The sequence below is a fragment of the Carcharhinus amblyrhynchos genome, chromosome 23 (assembly GCF_965287045.1).
Source record: "Carcharhinus amblyrhynchos chromosome 23, sCarAmb.v2.hapA, whole genome shotgun sequence".
NCBI lineage: Eukaryota > Metazoa > Chordata > Chondrichthyes > Carcharhiniformes > Carcharhinidae > Carcharhinus > Carcharhinus amblyrhynchos.
The window spans coordinates 6256156-6274418 of NC_137346.1; the positions used below are offsets into that span (position 1 = coordinate 6256156).

At 41.1% G+C, this 18263-nt stretch overlaps 1 protein-coding gene across 1 annotated transcript in view; it reads right to left on the minus strand.

The window, feature by feature from the left end:
* Positions 1-18263, minus strand: part of LOC145357571 (uncharacterized) — a 52958-nt gene that overhangs the window by 23294 nt on the left and 11401 nt on the right. The window contains exons 3-5 of the mRNA XM_080211047.1: positions 15781-15927; positions 6585-6699; positions 2182-2294 (exon numbers count right to left, since the gene is read on the minus strand). Coding sequence (XP_080067173.1) covers positions 2182-2294; positions 6585-6699; positions 15781-15927 — 375 coding nt within the window. The remainder of the gene's footprint in view (positions 1-2181; positions 2295-6584; positions 6700-15780; positions 15928-18263) is intronic.

Here is an 18263-nt window from a genome sequence, read left to right on the forward strand (position 1 = left end):
CCTGTTCTTGTTTGCAGGCATAGTAGCTTCTGTCCAGCATCACCCTGCATGATGCTTTACAGTTCAGGAGACAAGAGTAGTGTGTTCACTTTACCCTCTCAATTCAAATTATTCATAAACACTAAAGAGAATACGTTTCTGAATTCAGAGTTGTAAATTAGAACATCAACTAATTCATTGCAAATTTTGCCTGCAAGTTAAATGTACACTCAGAGCCTTCAAACTTGGCATTTATTGGGATTATTGGTTTGGTTGAGGTTTGCCAGAACAAGTTTTATTTTTAAACCAAAATGAATTACCCTTGATTCAACTGATTTTCATCACCTTTCCCCATTACAATAAACTGTGTGCACTGCAGAAACGTTTATCAACACTACACCTTAGTGAGGGGATCTTTCACCCAAAGTTAATGTTTTCATTAAAGGAAAATGCTACAAAAATTAATTGCTTAAAAGCTGAGTCCTGGGAAGAACAGACTTATTCTCCATAAGTGGAACGTCTGAAAATTTCATACAACAATGGATTGTGGTCTGATATACACAAGGGGACATTAGGGCTATGTTGCTCACATAATGTGGCCAGGTACTTTATTGAAGAAACATTATGTTTTGCTACAGTTATGTGATTGTTGCTGGTGGTTTTGGAATGCAGAGTTATTCCAAGCTTCAGGTTTTCAAACTGAGGTTTGCAAATTCCTATGAACCTTAAGGTCACCAACTTTCTGTCTTCCTGAGACCAGACATAGTGTTTTGACAACTCTGTTATACTTTTTTTCTGTATTTGCTGACTAATTAGCATGCTATTTTATATCGCTGTTTTCTAATAATAAATGCTTTCTACCCTATTTTCTTTTAGATAGCTGATATAGGCCGGGATTTTCCAATGTTGTATCCCCACCTCCATGCTAGCGAGAATGGAGAATTTGGTGCTCAGCCAAATCTCCATTCACAGCAGCAGGACCACAGAATCCCAGAATCAAGGTTGGAAAATCTCGGCCATAGTCATTTCTGAAGTTGAGACAGTGAGGTGAGCCAGGAGTGTGTGAATATTCGCAGCTTCCCAGGCATAAATTATAATTCAGTATCCATCCACAAAAAATACCTTCTGGGGACCATGTTATACAATTAGCTATTAATGCTAAGAGCTTCTTAAATTTAGTAAATCATAAATTCTTAAGGTGAGGTTTTCTTCATTTTATTCACATTACTTTATGTTATTTTGCTCTTTCTCTTAAGTCTCCCAAACTATACTGTGCCCTATTCCCATCCTATACAGGGTAAGAAGTCAACCTCCTCCCAGGTATTGTCAAAGGCAATATTTGACAAATTGCTATTAATTATCCCTCTCAACTTGACATTCAAGTTTGATTGAGAACTCAGTGTGGCAAATGAAATGCTCTGGATGCTATAACAATAAACACCACAAAATGCACACAAGAAAGTGATCTACAATTTCACCATAGGTGTTAAGTTTCAGACTCTTACACCTTCAGAGGGTAGGATTTTATGGCTTTGCTTGTCCTGAAAATGTGTAATTCCGCCTGAGGTCAACAGACCTTAGCATTGTCCATCCCTCTCTGATTCCCATGATAGGCAGGGTGGTGAAATTCCAGCCAGTGGGACAGTACACCAATGCAGCATGGCAGGTGTAGATTTGCACCTCACATAATGCATACATTTTGAAAGTGTTGTTAAATCATAGAAACCATAGAAAGCATTCTTTCCGGTTGTATCACTGGTATGGCTTATGCTCGACCCAAGACTGCAAGAAACTACAAAGGGTCATGAATGTAGCCCAATCCATGACACAAATCAGCCTCCCATCCATTGACTCTGTCTGCGTTTCCCGCTGCCTCTGCAAAGCAGCCAGCATAATTAAGGACCACACGGACCCTGGGCATTCTCTCTTCGACCTCCTTCCATTGGGGAAAAAGATATAAAAGTCTTGAGGTCATGCACCAACCAACTCAAGAACAACTTTTGAATGGACTTACCTTGCATTAAGTTGATCTTTCTTTACATCCTAGCTATGACTGTAACACTACACTCTGCACTCTCTTTCATTCTCTATGAATGGTATGCTCTGTCTGTATAGCACACAAGAAACAGTAGTGTTCACTGTACACTAATACATGTGACAATAATAAATCAAATCAAAATCATTAAATGAAATTCATTTTACGTTTTGCTTTGTCTCATGTCCAGCCAGCAACTGCTCCATCTTCATGAAAATCAGATTGTTGGTGTCATCAATGAAGTTAATCATCTCGGATGACAGGCTAGAATAATCACCAGCTGTGGGTATTGACAAAACAATGAACTGAGTGATTTCCAAATCTTTCTAAAGATACTAAAAAAACCTAGAAGCAAATGGAAAAGCAATTGTGAATCATGGAGTGTAACTCACATGGCAAAGCTTCCAAGAAACTATAAAAATTATTTAATTAGCACCTATGGTAATTTGGTACGTAAAAATGAAGTTTTACAACCAGATTAAGTATGCACATTATGTACATGTTCCTAATTATCACATTGAAATTATAAGCAGCTAAACAATATTGAAGAAACTTTAGGAGGAGCAATAGCAGGCCAATCAAAACTATGCCTTGATCTAAACCCACCTGCCCACCTCAATTCCTCTCCCTCCAAACATATCCAAGTGTTCTTGAACCCATTTATTCTTCAGTTTTGTTGGCCTTTCCTGGTAATTTATTCTAGAATTCTATTACCACACTCATAGAGGACAAAATTTTTATTTGGCTTCTAGTCCTTTTTAATTTCTGTCCTGCTATGATTTGAAACAATATGGTTTTGTCCCTCAACCAAAACTAAATCTCCTTTCCATTTGCAATATTGTGTTAACTCTCTTTTATGATTGAAGAGAGAGGTTAGAAAGGTTTAAAAAAAAGCAGATTACTAAAGCAACACGCACAAAAAAATCCAAATGCATTTTACAATTATACCATGCTCGTAAAATTAGTTTTGGATTTAAATGTATTTGGGCATCCACTTATTACAAATCAGTACATAGATTAATGCAAGTGTAGGATGCATATGCCTGAAAAATCTGAGATTAATGGGTAATAAAAAGTCAGCATTCATAAAATCAGCAATGTGCAGGAATTGGTAATGGCAACAGTTGAAGGATGAATTTTAATGCAATTTGTCTATCAATGTTTATATTGAATACAGTTTTTTAATCATTGTTTTCTCCCATGTCTAACACTCAAACGTTGCTGATAAACACCATGTAATTAAACACACCTGACTTTCTTACCTTTATTTTCGACGTATATTGTGATTAAAACGTAAGAGCCGGAATTCTCCCCAAGAAATTCTAAGTGGGGAATTCGCATGAAAACTGGAGTAATTCAGTGGGAGTTCAGAGAAGAATCTCCCACACTCTGTTCATTTGCAGAGGCCACCAACATGAATATCATTAAAAACTAGGGGCAGGGCCTAACCCCACTGGAGAGGCTGAAATCAGCGCACTAAGTGGGCCACTGCTCATGTGCCAATTTGTTAGTGCCGAGATTGGCGCATGCGCAGTGGCCCCTCACTGACAGCCTCCTGATTGCTAGCCAGCTCAATCGCCAGCCAGCTCCACAACCTCCGCAACTCCGCCCCTCTGAGTGCTCTCCGCCCCTCTTATCACTGGCCTCCCAGCCCGAACCCCTCCCCAGCCGCAGTTCTGACCACCACCCCCCCCCACCCCGCACTGTCAATCCCTTCCCTCCCATTGACCACTCCCCACTTCCAGCCCACTCCGATCACTGGCTTCCCTCCCACACTGATCTGACTACAGAGTGGCAGCGGGAATCCCCACCTCCACCGATCGCTTCCAGGCCCGGCCCCATCAGGTCCTGCCAAATGCCATTCCCAATGAGCAGTGCCACATAGTCCCCTGGGCATTGGCACTTTGCCACTTGAGCAGCCAGGGGGCACAGGCTGGCACTGCTTAGGGGCACCCACCCATCCCCCAAGCACCCAACCCTCTAGGGGAGGCTCCTGATTATCCCTCCCTTCACTCCAGCAAGGTTGGGCCACTAGTTCTCCAAAAGTGGGGAGCTACTGTAAACCCCGCTGGAGTGAAATACTCCTGGTGGGTGCAGGAGTAGGGGTGGGGACGGGGTGAGGGGAGCACGTGGGAGGTGGGGAGCTTAGCGAGCCCGGAGACGTTAATCTCTGAATATTGTTAAGGCAGAGGTGGATAGATTCTTGTCAGGTAAGGAAATCAAATGTTACTGGGGATAGATAGGAACGTAGAACTCAAAACAAAAACAGATCAGACATGATCTATATTGCATGGCGGAGCAGGCCCAAGGAACTGAATGGCCCATTTCGGCTCCTAATTCATTTATTCATATTTATGTAGCAGTATATAGCAGTGACTGTCTTTCTTTGAAGTCGAAGTGTAAGTAGCAATATGAATGAGTGTTGAAAATTTAATAAAATGATAATATAATTATTAGTAATGACACTAAGACAGAAGACAAGCAGTCATATTTTCCTGCGGCTAACCATTATCTTTTTACCTTCCTCAGCACAGTAAAGTCCCACAAAGAGTAATAAGTTAAATTAACATTTCAGCTTTTTTAGTGATGTTGTTTGTGAGGTAAATACTGATGACAATATCAAGAAAACTCATCTGCCCTTCTTAGAATAGTGCCATGGGATATTTTACATAGTCCTGTGAGAACAGCTGGGGCCTAGGTTTAAAGTCTCATCCAAAATATAGTAACTTTGCAAGTGCAGTCAATCCTCATTATTGTACTTGATTATCAGCCAAGATTATATAGTCAAGGCCCAGAGTGGCACTTAAATCACTTTTGACTCAGAGCCAAGAGTCCCAAGGTTGTCACAGTTAAATAAGTGCAAGATAATGAGACAGCACTGAGAATGAAAAGAAATAGTTGCCTTGTCAATGATATTGTAAATGTGGCTGCTCAGACAGCAACAAGAAATATCTAGGGCAGTATCTTGTAATTTTCCTTGCTAGCTATAGAAAATGCCTGCAAAATCTACTCAGTGCCTCCATAGGACTTCATATTGTGAAAGCAAACTCATCCATTGAGACATTTGAAGATTGTAAGAGTTGTGACGTAATTTGCACCATTCATGACCTTAGAACAGTGTTTCAATTTCTTTTCTGGCTACCTGTTTTTACAAAATGGCCACCCCTTGCGACCCACTGACCAGGCAAGCTGCAACAGTCAGTGCAAGGAAAATCTGAATCTCTGCCAGAACAATTTTAAACTTTGTTTATTAAGAGGTGTTCTCTCATTGGGAAGAAAATAGCTCATAAACACAACAACAAATTTACAAAATTAACAGCAATTTTCAAACATTTCCTGTAAGCTTTTGGCTCAAGTAAACTGAGAGCTAAACTCCCTTCTGAAGGCAACAGTCCTCATACATTTTTACTCTATAGCAAAGGGGATAGGGTGGAGAGGTGGGCCTGAATAAGATGCTCTGATGGAGAGTCAGTGCAGACTCGATAGCCCAAATGGCCTCCTTCTACACTATAGGAATTCTATGATTCTATAATCTAAACGGGATTTATTGTGCAGTTAAAAATACACCTTCTGACCTTTTTCTTTCATAAAATGTACGTAACTTGAATTGTATCAGGCAATGCTAAGCTTTTCTTTCTCAAGCTGGCTATGTCATCATCTGAGTCGAGCGATCTTCATTGTCATATTGCCTTATACAAAATGTGTGCTATAAACGGAACATCCCACTTTCCTTTTGAACAGGATCACACGACATCTCACTATGTTTTGAAAAGGATCATGGAACATCCTTTTTTTTAAACAGGATACCCAGTGACCCATTTATGAGTCATGCTCCCATAGAACATCCCAAAATATTTTATAGCTCATTAAAACACAGGTGGAGTATTCTTTGTCTGTAAATTCAAAAACTGAACACATTCAAAAATTGCACTTATTTTTGAACCTCATTGACCGTTACCCCAAACGTCTGAGTCAAACTATCACATCCAAGTCAACATGATCCTCGCTGACTGTATCCTATTTTTATTATTCAGTGGTACATCTTATTTTGAGCCGTTTAATTTATTTTAGACTACAGCTAGCCTAGGCTTTGGTCATTATAATGTAGGCAGAGGCCTATTTGCATATCAGAAATCCAAAATGCATCAATCCCACGGGTTTCAGATAAAGGATATTCAACCTGTCCTTTTGAAGCATTGTAGGAAATGAGGCAGCCAATATGAACACGAAAACAAGGTCCTGCAAACAATAATGCAATAACAGCCAGATTATCCATTTTATTGATTTTGGTTAAGTGATAAATACTGGGGAGAATGTCTCTGCTCTGCTTTAAATAGTACCATGGGATCTTTTACAGCCATCCAAGGTGATTGATGTTTTAATATCTCCACAATAACACAGATGTTATGAACTTTTAGTTACAGGACTTTGCATTCTACCACTTTATGCAGTGATGCAGAACCTCATGCCAGTGGATACGGCAAGGTTGGCAGAAATTCTGGAATCCTAATAACAGAATTAACTACAATGTTAGCAGTTACGTTATTATTGTAGGAGACTACAATCTCACCTGGCCTTCTCTGGCAGCCACACTGTTCAGCTGCCTTCATCACCAGACCTTGTAACCAGACTCGTGTGTCCTGCAACAGAAGCTCACGATGGCTGGCTGTCATGTTGGGTGGGTGCTGTTTCACAGGAAGACACAGAGACAGAGCTGAAAAATTATAGTCCGGATCAATGGGAAATTAGAAGTTACAAAGAATTTTGAATAACATTAAGACTTCTGTTTTTGGGATTTATCTAACTTATGAATGCTACTGACTCTAGAAGATGGAAACCGAGCAAGAAGTACTTGAAATGAAAATGAGGTTCTTTGAATAATAGCTTTAAACACTTAATGCATTTGTATGAAATTTCTTTACTATTTCACAAGGCATTTGTCAATTGATATTCAAAAACATAATTTTAAAGCATCTGGGTTCAACAATATGATAGCAACAGTTAAAATGAGGTGATCACTAAAGCATCTATTGTTAATTGTTTTATGTACTGCACTAATTTAGCGTGAAATATTGAATTATTCTTCTCCCAGGTTCACTACTTCAGTTTTGTTTTAGCTCTTTCATTATTGGGTCTGCATATAAGGTTTCATTAATTTTTAAAAGGTAATACTGCATATTAATCATAAAAATATTGTTCTCACTAAATTTTAGGGCACTCATTATATCAACAAATTAGCCAAACCACAATCTCTTATTTTGTACATTCTGGAAATTAATAAAAGCAATTAAGACCTAGACAAATTCACATTTTTACTACTCTCCAATATTGCATAAATCAAGTGCACTCTAAAACTCCTTTAAACACTATTGACATTGGCACCCCCTCTAAACAAATGGTTTCTTCCGGTTATTTGAAAAAATATATAATTGTGTTAGAAGCAGTGTGATGATCCTGCTATTTTGATATATTTCATGTGTAAGGTGCGGTTGCTTTAAGAAGTAGTGATTTGTTACAAGAGTCAATTTGGTAAACGTGTAGCAGATGTTAAAAATGTTGGTTAATAACTGACCTAAGCTAGGAATGTGTTACTTTGTAGAATAAAGTGCACGCTTTATTCTACAATAAAGAGTGTTGTTGTTTATTTAGGTTCTCCTGGGATTATTGATTAAATATGCAGTCATGTGAGGTTTTGATTAAAGTGATTGACAGAGGTAGAGTCATGTGGTTAATGTGGGAGCTAAACTTGCAAGAAAGAAACAGTTTCATTTTTAATATTAAAATACCAGCAGTTGCTGCCCGGGCTGCCAGAAGAAAGCAATGAAACTGCAGCAGGCGATGGTGCAGAGGGACCTCGGGGTCCTTGTGCATGAGTCGCAAAAACCCAGCCTGCAGGTGCAGCAGGTGGTCAGGAAGGCGAATGGGATGCTGGCCTTCATAGCAAGGGGGATTGAATATAAAAGTAGGGAGGTCTTGCTGCAGCTGTATAGGGCATTGGTGAGGCCGCAGCTGGAGTACTGTGTGCAGTTTTGGTCGCCGCACTTACGCAAGGATATTTTGGCCTTGGAGGGAGTGCAGAGGAGGTTTACTAGGCTGATACCGGAGTTGAGGGGGTTGAGCTATGAGGAGAGGCTGAATAAACTAGGCCTGTACTCGTTAGAGTTTAGAAGAATGAAGGGAGATCTCATTGAGACATATAAGATGATGAATGGGATGGATAGGATAGAGGTGGAGAGACTCTTCCCGCTCAGAAAGGACAGTAGGACTAGGGGGCACAGCCTCAAGATAAAGGGGGGGTGGTTTAGAACGGAGTTGAGGAGGAACTTCTTCACTCAAAGGGTGGTGAATCTCTGGAATTCTCTGTCCGTTGAAGTGGTGGAGGCTGCCTCGCTAAATATTTTTAAGACGTGGGTTGATGGGTTTTTGATAAGCGAGGGGATTAAGGGTTATGGGGAGAGGGCGGGAATGTGGAACTGAGCCACGACAGATCAGCCATGATCTTATTGAATAGCGGGGCAGGCTCGAAGGGCTAGATGGCCTACTCCTGCTCCTATTTCTTATGTTCTTATGTTCTCTCTCCCCAAAAGTTTTCTGAAAGCTCCAAGCTTGGTAACCTAAGTCAAAGCAAATATACCTGTATTTTGCTAATTTTAAAGAGAGGTTTAAGTCTATAAGGGAAATTTTGCTTGATTTGAATTCATAATAGGTTGGCAATTAAGAATTTTCATTTTATCATGTTTAAGTATCATTCAATTGTTGAAAGTTTTGTTATAGTTAAACTCTGTTGCTAAATAAAGCTTGTTTTGATAAAAGCTTCCCAAAATAGAAAATTGTCTGGGTTAATATACTTTGGAGTTTTTGATTTATACCCTGAGAGAAGGTTCACTTGACCCATTCCTAGGATGTGGGGTTTATCTTGTAAAGAAAGGTTAGGCCTATATTCATTAGAATTTAGAAGAACGAGAGGTGATTTATTGAAACATAAGATCCTGAGGGGATTTGACAAGGTAGATAGAAAATTAATGTTTACATTTGTGAGAGTTCAAACCAGGAACACAGTTTGAGAATAAGAAGTCTACTGTTTAAGATAGAGATTAGGAAACATTTTTCTCTCAAGAGGAGATTGGGATCTGAAATTTTCTTCCCTAGGAAGCAGTTGTTAAATTTTTGATAGACAAGTGAGGCAAACAGGAAAATGGAATGGAGACCAAAACCAGATCAACCACGATCTTTCTAAACGGCAGAGCAGGCTCAAAGGGCTCAATGGCCTACTCCAGCTCTTAAATTCAATGTTCCTATGTAGGTTCCTATGAGTTTAGATAGTGTACGTTGATGAACTTTTGACATGGGAACATCACAGCTGAATTTGGTCCTTTTCTACTTAACATACAGATATGTTTGCAGCAGTTATCACTGGATAAAGCCAAATGCCAGGCTGATTTTCTCCACATTAATTAAGGATTGCCAGAACTAATCACAGCATCCTAACCACCATCAGTGAACTCACACGGATTGCAAATAACACCTGTAATCTTATCATTCATAATTGCTGAATAGTAATTTGGAGGTAAGACTAATGCTCCAGAGACATAAGTTCAAATCCCAACATGTCAGTTCAGGAATTTTAATTAAATTAATTAATTAAATAAAATCTGGTGGCAGGAATGGGGACCGTGCAACTATCTCATTCAGCAATGTCCTTTGGAGAGTGAAATCTGCTGCCATTACCTCTCTACTCTATATATAATTCAGACTCAGATGACTGTTTTAAGGAACTTAGTCCAACATCTTTTCAATAAAAGACAACAGAGGAGAACTTCCACAAGGATGGAAGTGGGTGGATGTTATTAAGCATTTGAGCAAAACCAGCAGCAAAGGCATGTGGATGATGCTTTATCACTCTCTGAAATAGCCAGTCAGTTGTATTTAAGAAGAAGAGCTCATCGCCAAATTCTCAAGGGCAATAAAAGATATGGGCAACAAATCAACATCTGTGACTGGATTGAACTGGTCCCAGGTGCCAAGGTAAATCATGGCAAGAGCAAGGCCATTTATTTTTGGGAACTGGGCTGACCAATCCCTTGTCCCCCTCATTGTCAGGCCAGACAATGATAGGGATAAGGTTTGAAGGGACAAGTGTGTGGGTTAGAAAATGGAAGGAGCGAGTAGGTATAATGAAACAAAAACTTGATACATGGGAGCAACGCTTCTTCTTTATCGCAGGTAAGAACCTGGACATCAGGTGTGTGGTAGTCTCAGTGCATAGATCCTCAGTATGCAAACACCAAATATCACTACATTCTGAGGTTCTTCCCTGTTACTGGTGTTGCAAAGGATGGGTATAGCATGCTGCCACAGAACGCTCCAAGTAGTTCATAGAATCCCTACAGTGCAGAAGAGGCATTCAGCTCACTGGGTTTGCACTGAATCTTTGACAGATTATCTTATCCTGATCCTCTGCCCTACCCTATCCCTGTAACCTATACATTTCCAATGGCTAGTGAGACTCTAAGAGCCAATTTAGATAAAGCAAAATATTGCGGATGCTGGAATCTGAAACAAAAACAGAAAATGCTGGAGAATCTCAAGAGGTCTTATAGCATCTGTGGAGAGAGCTTCAAGTCTGGATAACCCTTCGTCAGAGCTAAGAGCAAAAAAAACAGACGAGATTTATACTGAGAGTTGCGGGGGGGTGTTGGAATGCTCAGCCTTCATCATAACTATCTACATTTCTTTTGTCTCATTATAGATCCCCCCCCCCGCAAAAATCGGCACGGAGCTGAATGAATTATTCAAATCACCATGAGCATAACATTAGCAGGCTCGGGACTGAAGCCTCCAGACCTGTTAGTGTCTCTCCTCCCCTCCCCTTTCCCCGCCACTAGCAATGTTTCACTCCAACAGAGTTTACAATAGCTCCCCCCTAGTGGGGACCTGGCGGCCCAATCCTCCTAGAATGAAGGGGAGTTATGGAGGCACCCCAGCGGGTCAGGGTAAAAGGGGAGTTGCCCCCTGGGAATTGGCAGCTTGGCAGTGCTAGCCTGGCCCCTGGGAGAGTCCAAGGGGGCAAAGTGGCAATGTCCAGAGGGCAGCTTTGGCAGGGCAGGGATTGATAGAGGTAGGAGATCTTGCTGCCACTCTGCAGTCGGGATCGTGAGCAGAGGGAGGGAAGGACTCATCGGGGTGGGGGGAGGGGTGTGCGGTCGGCACTCACTGATCAGCACATGTGCAGTGCCCGCTCAGCGCTGTGCTGTCAGCCTCTCCAACAGGAATAGGCCCGCCTCCAGTTTTTCAGCATGATTCACAGTAGGGCATTCCGTGATGTACAGAACCTAGGAGATTCACTTTAAAAATCCCTTGAAAAAAAACGTGGGATTTAGTCCAGTTTTTACACAAATTCGGCACTTAGAACTTTTTTGGGAGAATCCCACCCTGACACTGTGTCAATTGGTAAAATAATCAACATAAGAAGATAACATATTTGGCCCCTTCCTCAACAATATTCTTGTCCCATCATAATAACTGGTTTTAATGATCAGTGCAAATCATTGTGAAGGCAAAGGGTGACATTTAATGGAGGAGACAAGGGGCCAGATGGGGAGCCAAAGAAAGATATATATTGCTTATATTAGGGAAGTACCACAAAAGTAAGCGTCTCTCAGGCAATCAAGGAGGGCATTTAAATTCCACCCGCAGTCTCTTCTTCAAAATGATGACTCCCTCCATTATGTAGCGGAGCATTACCAATGCATTATGTGGTTCAGACTAAGGATAATCATATGGACAACCCAAAACTGAACATCATCAACAACAACAGAATTATATACCGCTAATATCTGTAGACTCTTGGTCCTGCACTTCTTTCATTTTTTCTGCCATCATGAAGCCAGGAAACTAATCCTGGTTTCATGAAGAGTATAGAGACGGGTGCTAGAAGCAGCACCAAACATGTCTTACAACAATTTATCAATCTAGTGAAGCTTCCTGCACACCTTTAATTCTCTTTCTTGGATCAGTGGCAGCACTCTCACTTTAATTCAAGATTACTTTGTGTTGAAGCCACACTTGAAACTTCAATCTGAAATTTAGGGAATTACACAAGGACAGGAGACAATGCATTGCAATCATAGAGTCATAGAGGTTTACAGCATGCAAATAGCCTCTTCAGCCCAACTTGTCCATGCCTTTTTTTTTAAAACCCCTAAACTAATCCCAATTGCCCACATTTGGCCCATATCCCTTGACACCCATCGTACCCATGTAACTATCTAAATGCTTGTTAAAAGATAAAATTGTACCCGCCTCTACTACTATCTCTGGCAGCTTGTTCCAGACACTCACCACCCTCTGTGTGAAAAAGTTGCCCCGCTGAACACTTTTGTATCTCTCCCCTCTCACCTTAAGTATGCTCTCTAGTTTTAGACTCTCCTACCTTTGGATAAAGATATTGATTATCAACCTTGTTTATGCCCCTCATTATTTTATGGACCTCTAGAAGGTTACCCCTCAGCCTCCTACACACCAGAGAAAAAAGTCCCAGCCTTTCCAGCCTCTCTTTATAACTCAATCCATCAACGCCCTAGTAAATCTTTTCTGCACTCTTTCTTGTTTAATAATATTCTTTCTATAATAGGGTGACCAAAATTGCACACAGTGTTCCAAGTACAGCCTTACCAATACCTTGTACAACATTAATAAGAAGTCCCAACTTCTGTATTTAATGTTCTGACTGATGAAACCAAGCATGCTGAATGCCTTTTTCACCACTCTGTCCACCTGTGACTCCACTTTCAAGGAGCTATGAACATGTACCCGTAGATCTCTGTTCTGTAACTCTCCCCAACGCCCTACCATTAACTGAGTAAGTCCTGCTCTGGTTCAATCTACCAAAATGCATCACCTCACATTTGTCTACATTAAACTCCATCTGCCATTCGTCAACTCACTACCCAATTGATCAAGATCCCGTTGCAATTGGAGATAACTTTACTCACTGTCCACTATGCCACCAATCTTGGTGTCACCTGCAAACTTACTAACCATGCCCCCTATAATCTCATCCAAATCATTAATATAAATGACAAATAACAGTGGGCCCAGCACTGATCCCTGAGGCACGCCGCTGGTCACAGGCCTCCAGTTTGAAAAACAACCACCGTTTGGAATCATTTGGAAGCAACAAAGGAAAGTGGCTGCAGTAGCTAGAGGTCGCTTATCACAGTCCCAGGATACTATTGCAAAAGCACTCAGAAAATGTCATTGGCCTAATCATCTTCACTGACTTCGTTTTTTGTAATAATCATCCAAGGATGCGGGGATTGCTGGTTAGGCCAACATTTAATGCCAATGACTAACTGCCCTTGAGAAAGTAATGGTGCACCACCTTCTTGAACCACTGCAGTCCATGTAGTTTAGGTACACTCACAGTGCTCTTTGGAGGGAAGTTCCAGGATTTTGACCCAGTGACAGTGGAGGAACGATGATACAGTTCTAAGTTAGGATGGCATGTGGTTTGAAGGGAACGTAGCAGGTTTGGTGTTCCTATGTATCTTCTGCTCTTATCCTTCTAAGTAGGTCACAGGTTTGGAAGGTGCTTTTGAAGGCATTTTCATGAGTGCATCTTGTAGATGATACATACTGTTGACATTGTGTGTTGGTTGCAGATGGACTGAATTTTAAGGTGGTGAGTGGGATGTCAAACGAGTGGAATGCTTTGTCTTGCATGGTGTCGAGGTTCTTCACTGTTGGAGCTGCAGCTATCCAGGCAAATGGACAGTATTCCAACATAGTCAAGATTTGTGCCTTCGACAGGCTTTGGGGAGTCAGGAGGTGAATTACAAATTTTAGAATTACCAGCCTTTGTTCTACTCTTGCAGGTGCAGTATTTATATGTTTGGTGTAGTTCAGTTTCTAGTCAATGTTAAACCCCAGAATGTTGCTAGTGGGAATTTCAACCACAGAAATGCCACAGAATGTTAAGAGGGAAAATAGTTAGATTCTCTCTTGCTGGAGATGGTCATTGCCTGATGCTTATGTGTTGTGCTTATGTGCCGGTTAGTTTAACATCTGTTGTAGGAAAAATGCTAGAATCCGTGATCAAGGAGAAAATAGCGAGGCATCTTGAGGAGAATTGTTTGGTAGAGCAGACGCAGCACGGTTTCGTTAAGGGGAAGTCGTGTCTGACGAATTTATTGGAGTTCTCTGAGGATGTGTCTAGGGTGGTGGATAGAGGAGAGCCGGTGGATGTGGTCTTTCTTGGTTTTCAGAAGGCGTTTGACAAGGTGCCTCACAAGAGGTTATTGCAGAAGGTCGGGGGCATGGAGTTGGGGGTAGGGTGTTAGCGTGGATAGAGCATTGGCTGTCAAATAGGAGGCAGAGAGTGGGGGTCAATGGGTGCTATTCGGATTGGTGGTTGGTGACTAGTGGAGTGCCCCAGGGGTCGGTGCTGGGGCCTCAGCTATTCACCATTTATATAGATGATCTGGAGGAGGGAACCGAGTGTATGGTGTCGAAATTTGCTGATGACACCAAGATTGGTGGAACGGCAAATTGTGCGGAGGGTGTGGAGAGTCTGCAGAAGGATCTAGATAGGCTGGGCGAATGGGCCAGGAACTGGCAAATGGAATTTAATGTAGGCAAATGTGAGGTTGTCCACTTTGGTAGGAATAATGGTAGGAAGGACTATTACTTACGTGGCGAAAAACTGCAGCATGCGATGGTGCAGAGGGACCTTGGGGTCCTTGTGCATGAGTCGCAAAAACACAGCCTGCAGGTGCAGCAGGTGGTCAAGAAGGCGAATGGGATGCTGGCCTTCATAGCGAGGGGGATTGAATATAAAAGTAGGGAGGTCTTGCTGCAGCTGTATAGGGCACTGGTGAGGCCGCAGCTGGAGTACTGTGTGCAGTTTTGGTCGCCGCACTTATGCAAGGATATTTTGGCCTTGGAGGGAGTGCAGAGGAGGTTTACTAGGCTGATACTAGAGTTGAGGGGGTTGAACTATGAGGAGAGGCTGAATAAACTAGGCTTGTACTCGTTAGAGTTTAGAAGAATGAAGGGAGATCTCATTGAGACGTATAAGATGTTGAATGGGATGGATAGGATAGAGGTGGAGAGGCTCTTCCTGCTCAGAAAGGACAGTAGGATTAGAGGGCACAGCCTCAGGATAAAGGGGGGGCGGTTTAGAACAGAGTTGAGGAGGAACTTCTTCACTCAAAGGGTGGTGAATCTCTGGAATTCTCTGACCGTTGAAGTGGTGGAGGCTGCTTCACTCAATATTTTTAAGACGCGGGTTGATAGGTTTTTGATAGGCAAGGGGATTAAGGGTTATGGGGAGAGGGCGGGAATGTGGAACTGAGCCACGACAGATCAGCCATGATCTTATTGAATGGCGGGGCAGGCTCGAAGGGCTAGATGGCCTACTCCTGCTCCTATTTCTTATGTTATGTTCTTATGTTCTTATGTGAATGTCACTTGCCACATATCGGCCTAAGTCTGAATGTGGTCCAGGTCATGCTGCCTATGCACAGTGAGTGCTTCACTATCTGAGGAGTAGTGAATGGTGCTGAATATAATGCAACCGTCAGCAAACACACCCTTCTGAACTTATGATGGAGGAAAGATCATTGATGAAGAAGCTGAAGATGGCTGTCCAGGACTAATACTTCTAAATTTCCCATGAACAATTTACTGGAGCTAGTAGAAATATAAAACTGAAACTTTCCTTGGACGACCAACACTTATTATAAGTAGTAATTACTAATATTCACCAGTAGACTGGGCTCATCCAGATAGTTGTTGAAGTGTTTCTGTACAAAAGGAATCCCCAGTAGTTGGAAAATGATCTGTCTTTGTTCAGGATTCTTCAAATGACCTTCAACCTCATGAGCAAGAGCATACTCTAATTTCTCATATACCTGAGTAAAAAACACATAAAGCACAACAATGTGAACCATAGACTCAACTTTACACAAAAGTATTAGCTTTAAAATCAATTTCAACTTTTCTCCTTCCTCCAATTTCTCTTGATGCTTATCAATGTTCTCCTTTAAACTACAGTTTCTTGCACTGTGAAAAACTGTGCAAATGTTCATTGAGAAATCTAACTAGTTTGATGTTTAAGAAAACAGAATGTTTACTATTATGTATACATTTCTTAATTGCACTCAAGGTAAAGTTTATTAGTCATAAGTATTACATTTACACTGCAATGAAGTTACTGTGAAATTCCCCTAGTCAGCACACTCCAGCATCTGTTGAAGAATACTGAGGGAGAATTTAGCATGGCCAATGCACCTAACCCGCATATCTTTGGACTGTGGTAGGAAACCGGAGCACTCGGAGGAAACCCATGCAGATACAAGGAGAATGTGCAAACTCCATACAGTGACCCAAGCAGGGAATCGAACCGGTCCCTGGTGCTGTGAGGCAGCAGTGCTAGCCATTTTTGTTGGAGATACAAAAGAGACTTTAAAATTGAGAAAGGAAGCCAGTCACTTGATATTGCTTGCTTCTGGATATCTAGGTGACTAGCCTGAAATTTGAAAGCGTTTTGCAATCTGTACAATTCGCTCACCAATTCTGGTTAACTCAAGGTTTTGTTTATTTAGAAAAAAATTAAACACATTAGCAGCTGAGTAATATGTTGCTTATTATATGCTACAATATTCCCGTTATTATCAAATTACACACCATCCAAATTAGCATGAACAATGCCATGGGGGATCCACTGTAAAAATTATACCATTGTTTAATTGATTACCAGGCATGACAGTGAAGTCAGGGTAGCAAGAAGTAAGTCATAGTTTGACGCTGCTAAACCATTCTGCATCATCTTAACAAGAACAATTCAAAAAATCAGGACAGAATGATTCTGATGGCAAAAATGTTTAACATACACAGTATGTAGCTTAGTAGATAAACACACTACCTAATGCAGCATCAACCCTTCATTCATAGCATCCATACAGTACAGAAGGAGGCTATTCGGCTCATCAAGTCTGTACCAACTACAATCCCACTGAGACCCTATTCCCATAACCCCACACATTCCTGTTATTCCCCCCTGACACTAGGGTCAATTTGACATGGCTAATCAACCTAACCCCCACATCTTTGGACTATGGGAGGAAACCGTAGCAGCTGGAGGAAACCCACACAGACACAGGGAGAATGTGCAAACTCCACACAGACAGTGACCCGAGGCCGGAATTGAACCTGGGTCCTGGCACTATGAGGCAGCAATGCTAACCATTGTGCCACTGTTGTAGAAATATGTTTGCTATTCAGCAAACTGGGGCAATGTAAGGATACTATAATTGGCTTTACTGCATCTGGATTAGAGAAGATTATAGAAGTCACGTTTCCTGCTACTCATTAGGAGTCCCTTGCTGGACATGTGCATGTGAGCTTGGATATAATGTTCAGCCTCTCCCTCCCTCAGTATATCTAAACTCATACATGATGAAAACGTGTAAGATAAGGTGCTGGTAAGCTGTCACCATCATGGAACAATAACCAGCAACAAATTAACTATGAAAAGGGGAAGGAGAGACAGAAAATGAGCAGAAAAGTGAGGGAAAAAATTGTCCAAAAATTAAAGTTCCAATGACTCTTTTATTCAGATTCTCAGTTTTTGTCTCCTCAATTATTTCCAAATGCTCTGATTTATTTTTATCTCTAGAAGGCTAATTACTGTTTCAGTGGATCTGAACTAAAGTAAAATAAAACACTCACATAAAATGAGAAATTTATATGTTAAGAGAGATCTACAGAAACTGGATTAAATGGTAATCTAGTCTCTGCTCAGGTGAGTTATAAATTGATTTACAATCATTTCCAATAATTCTTTTGATATTTAAACTAACTCAGGAGCCATAAAATTGTAAACAGTGAGGGAAGGCAGAGTTATAAAAAAAACTGGAGAAAAGTTCTGCTCTATAATCTGAAACTTGTAGAGCATCTTTAAAATAAACCATGCTGAACATTCACCAGTCTTAAAACTCAATATCTTGCTTTAGCTCTGCCCATCTTCTAAAGCTGCCTTTCCATCTACCTCTTCAACCACATCTTTGGTAAACTCTCCACAATGTGATGTTTTTTTCTCCTGATGTTTTCCAACTTCAAAGTCCAAGTTGTTAAAAACTTTCATTTAGATTATAACTTTCAAACTGTTAGGATGTTCCAAATACTTCACAATTTTTTAAAAAAGTAAGCACTGTTGCTACAGCGACAGTGGCTACTTTTCACATAG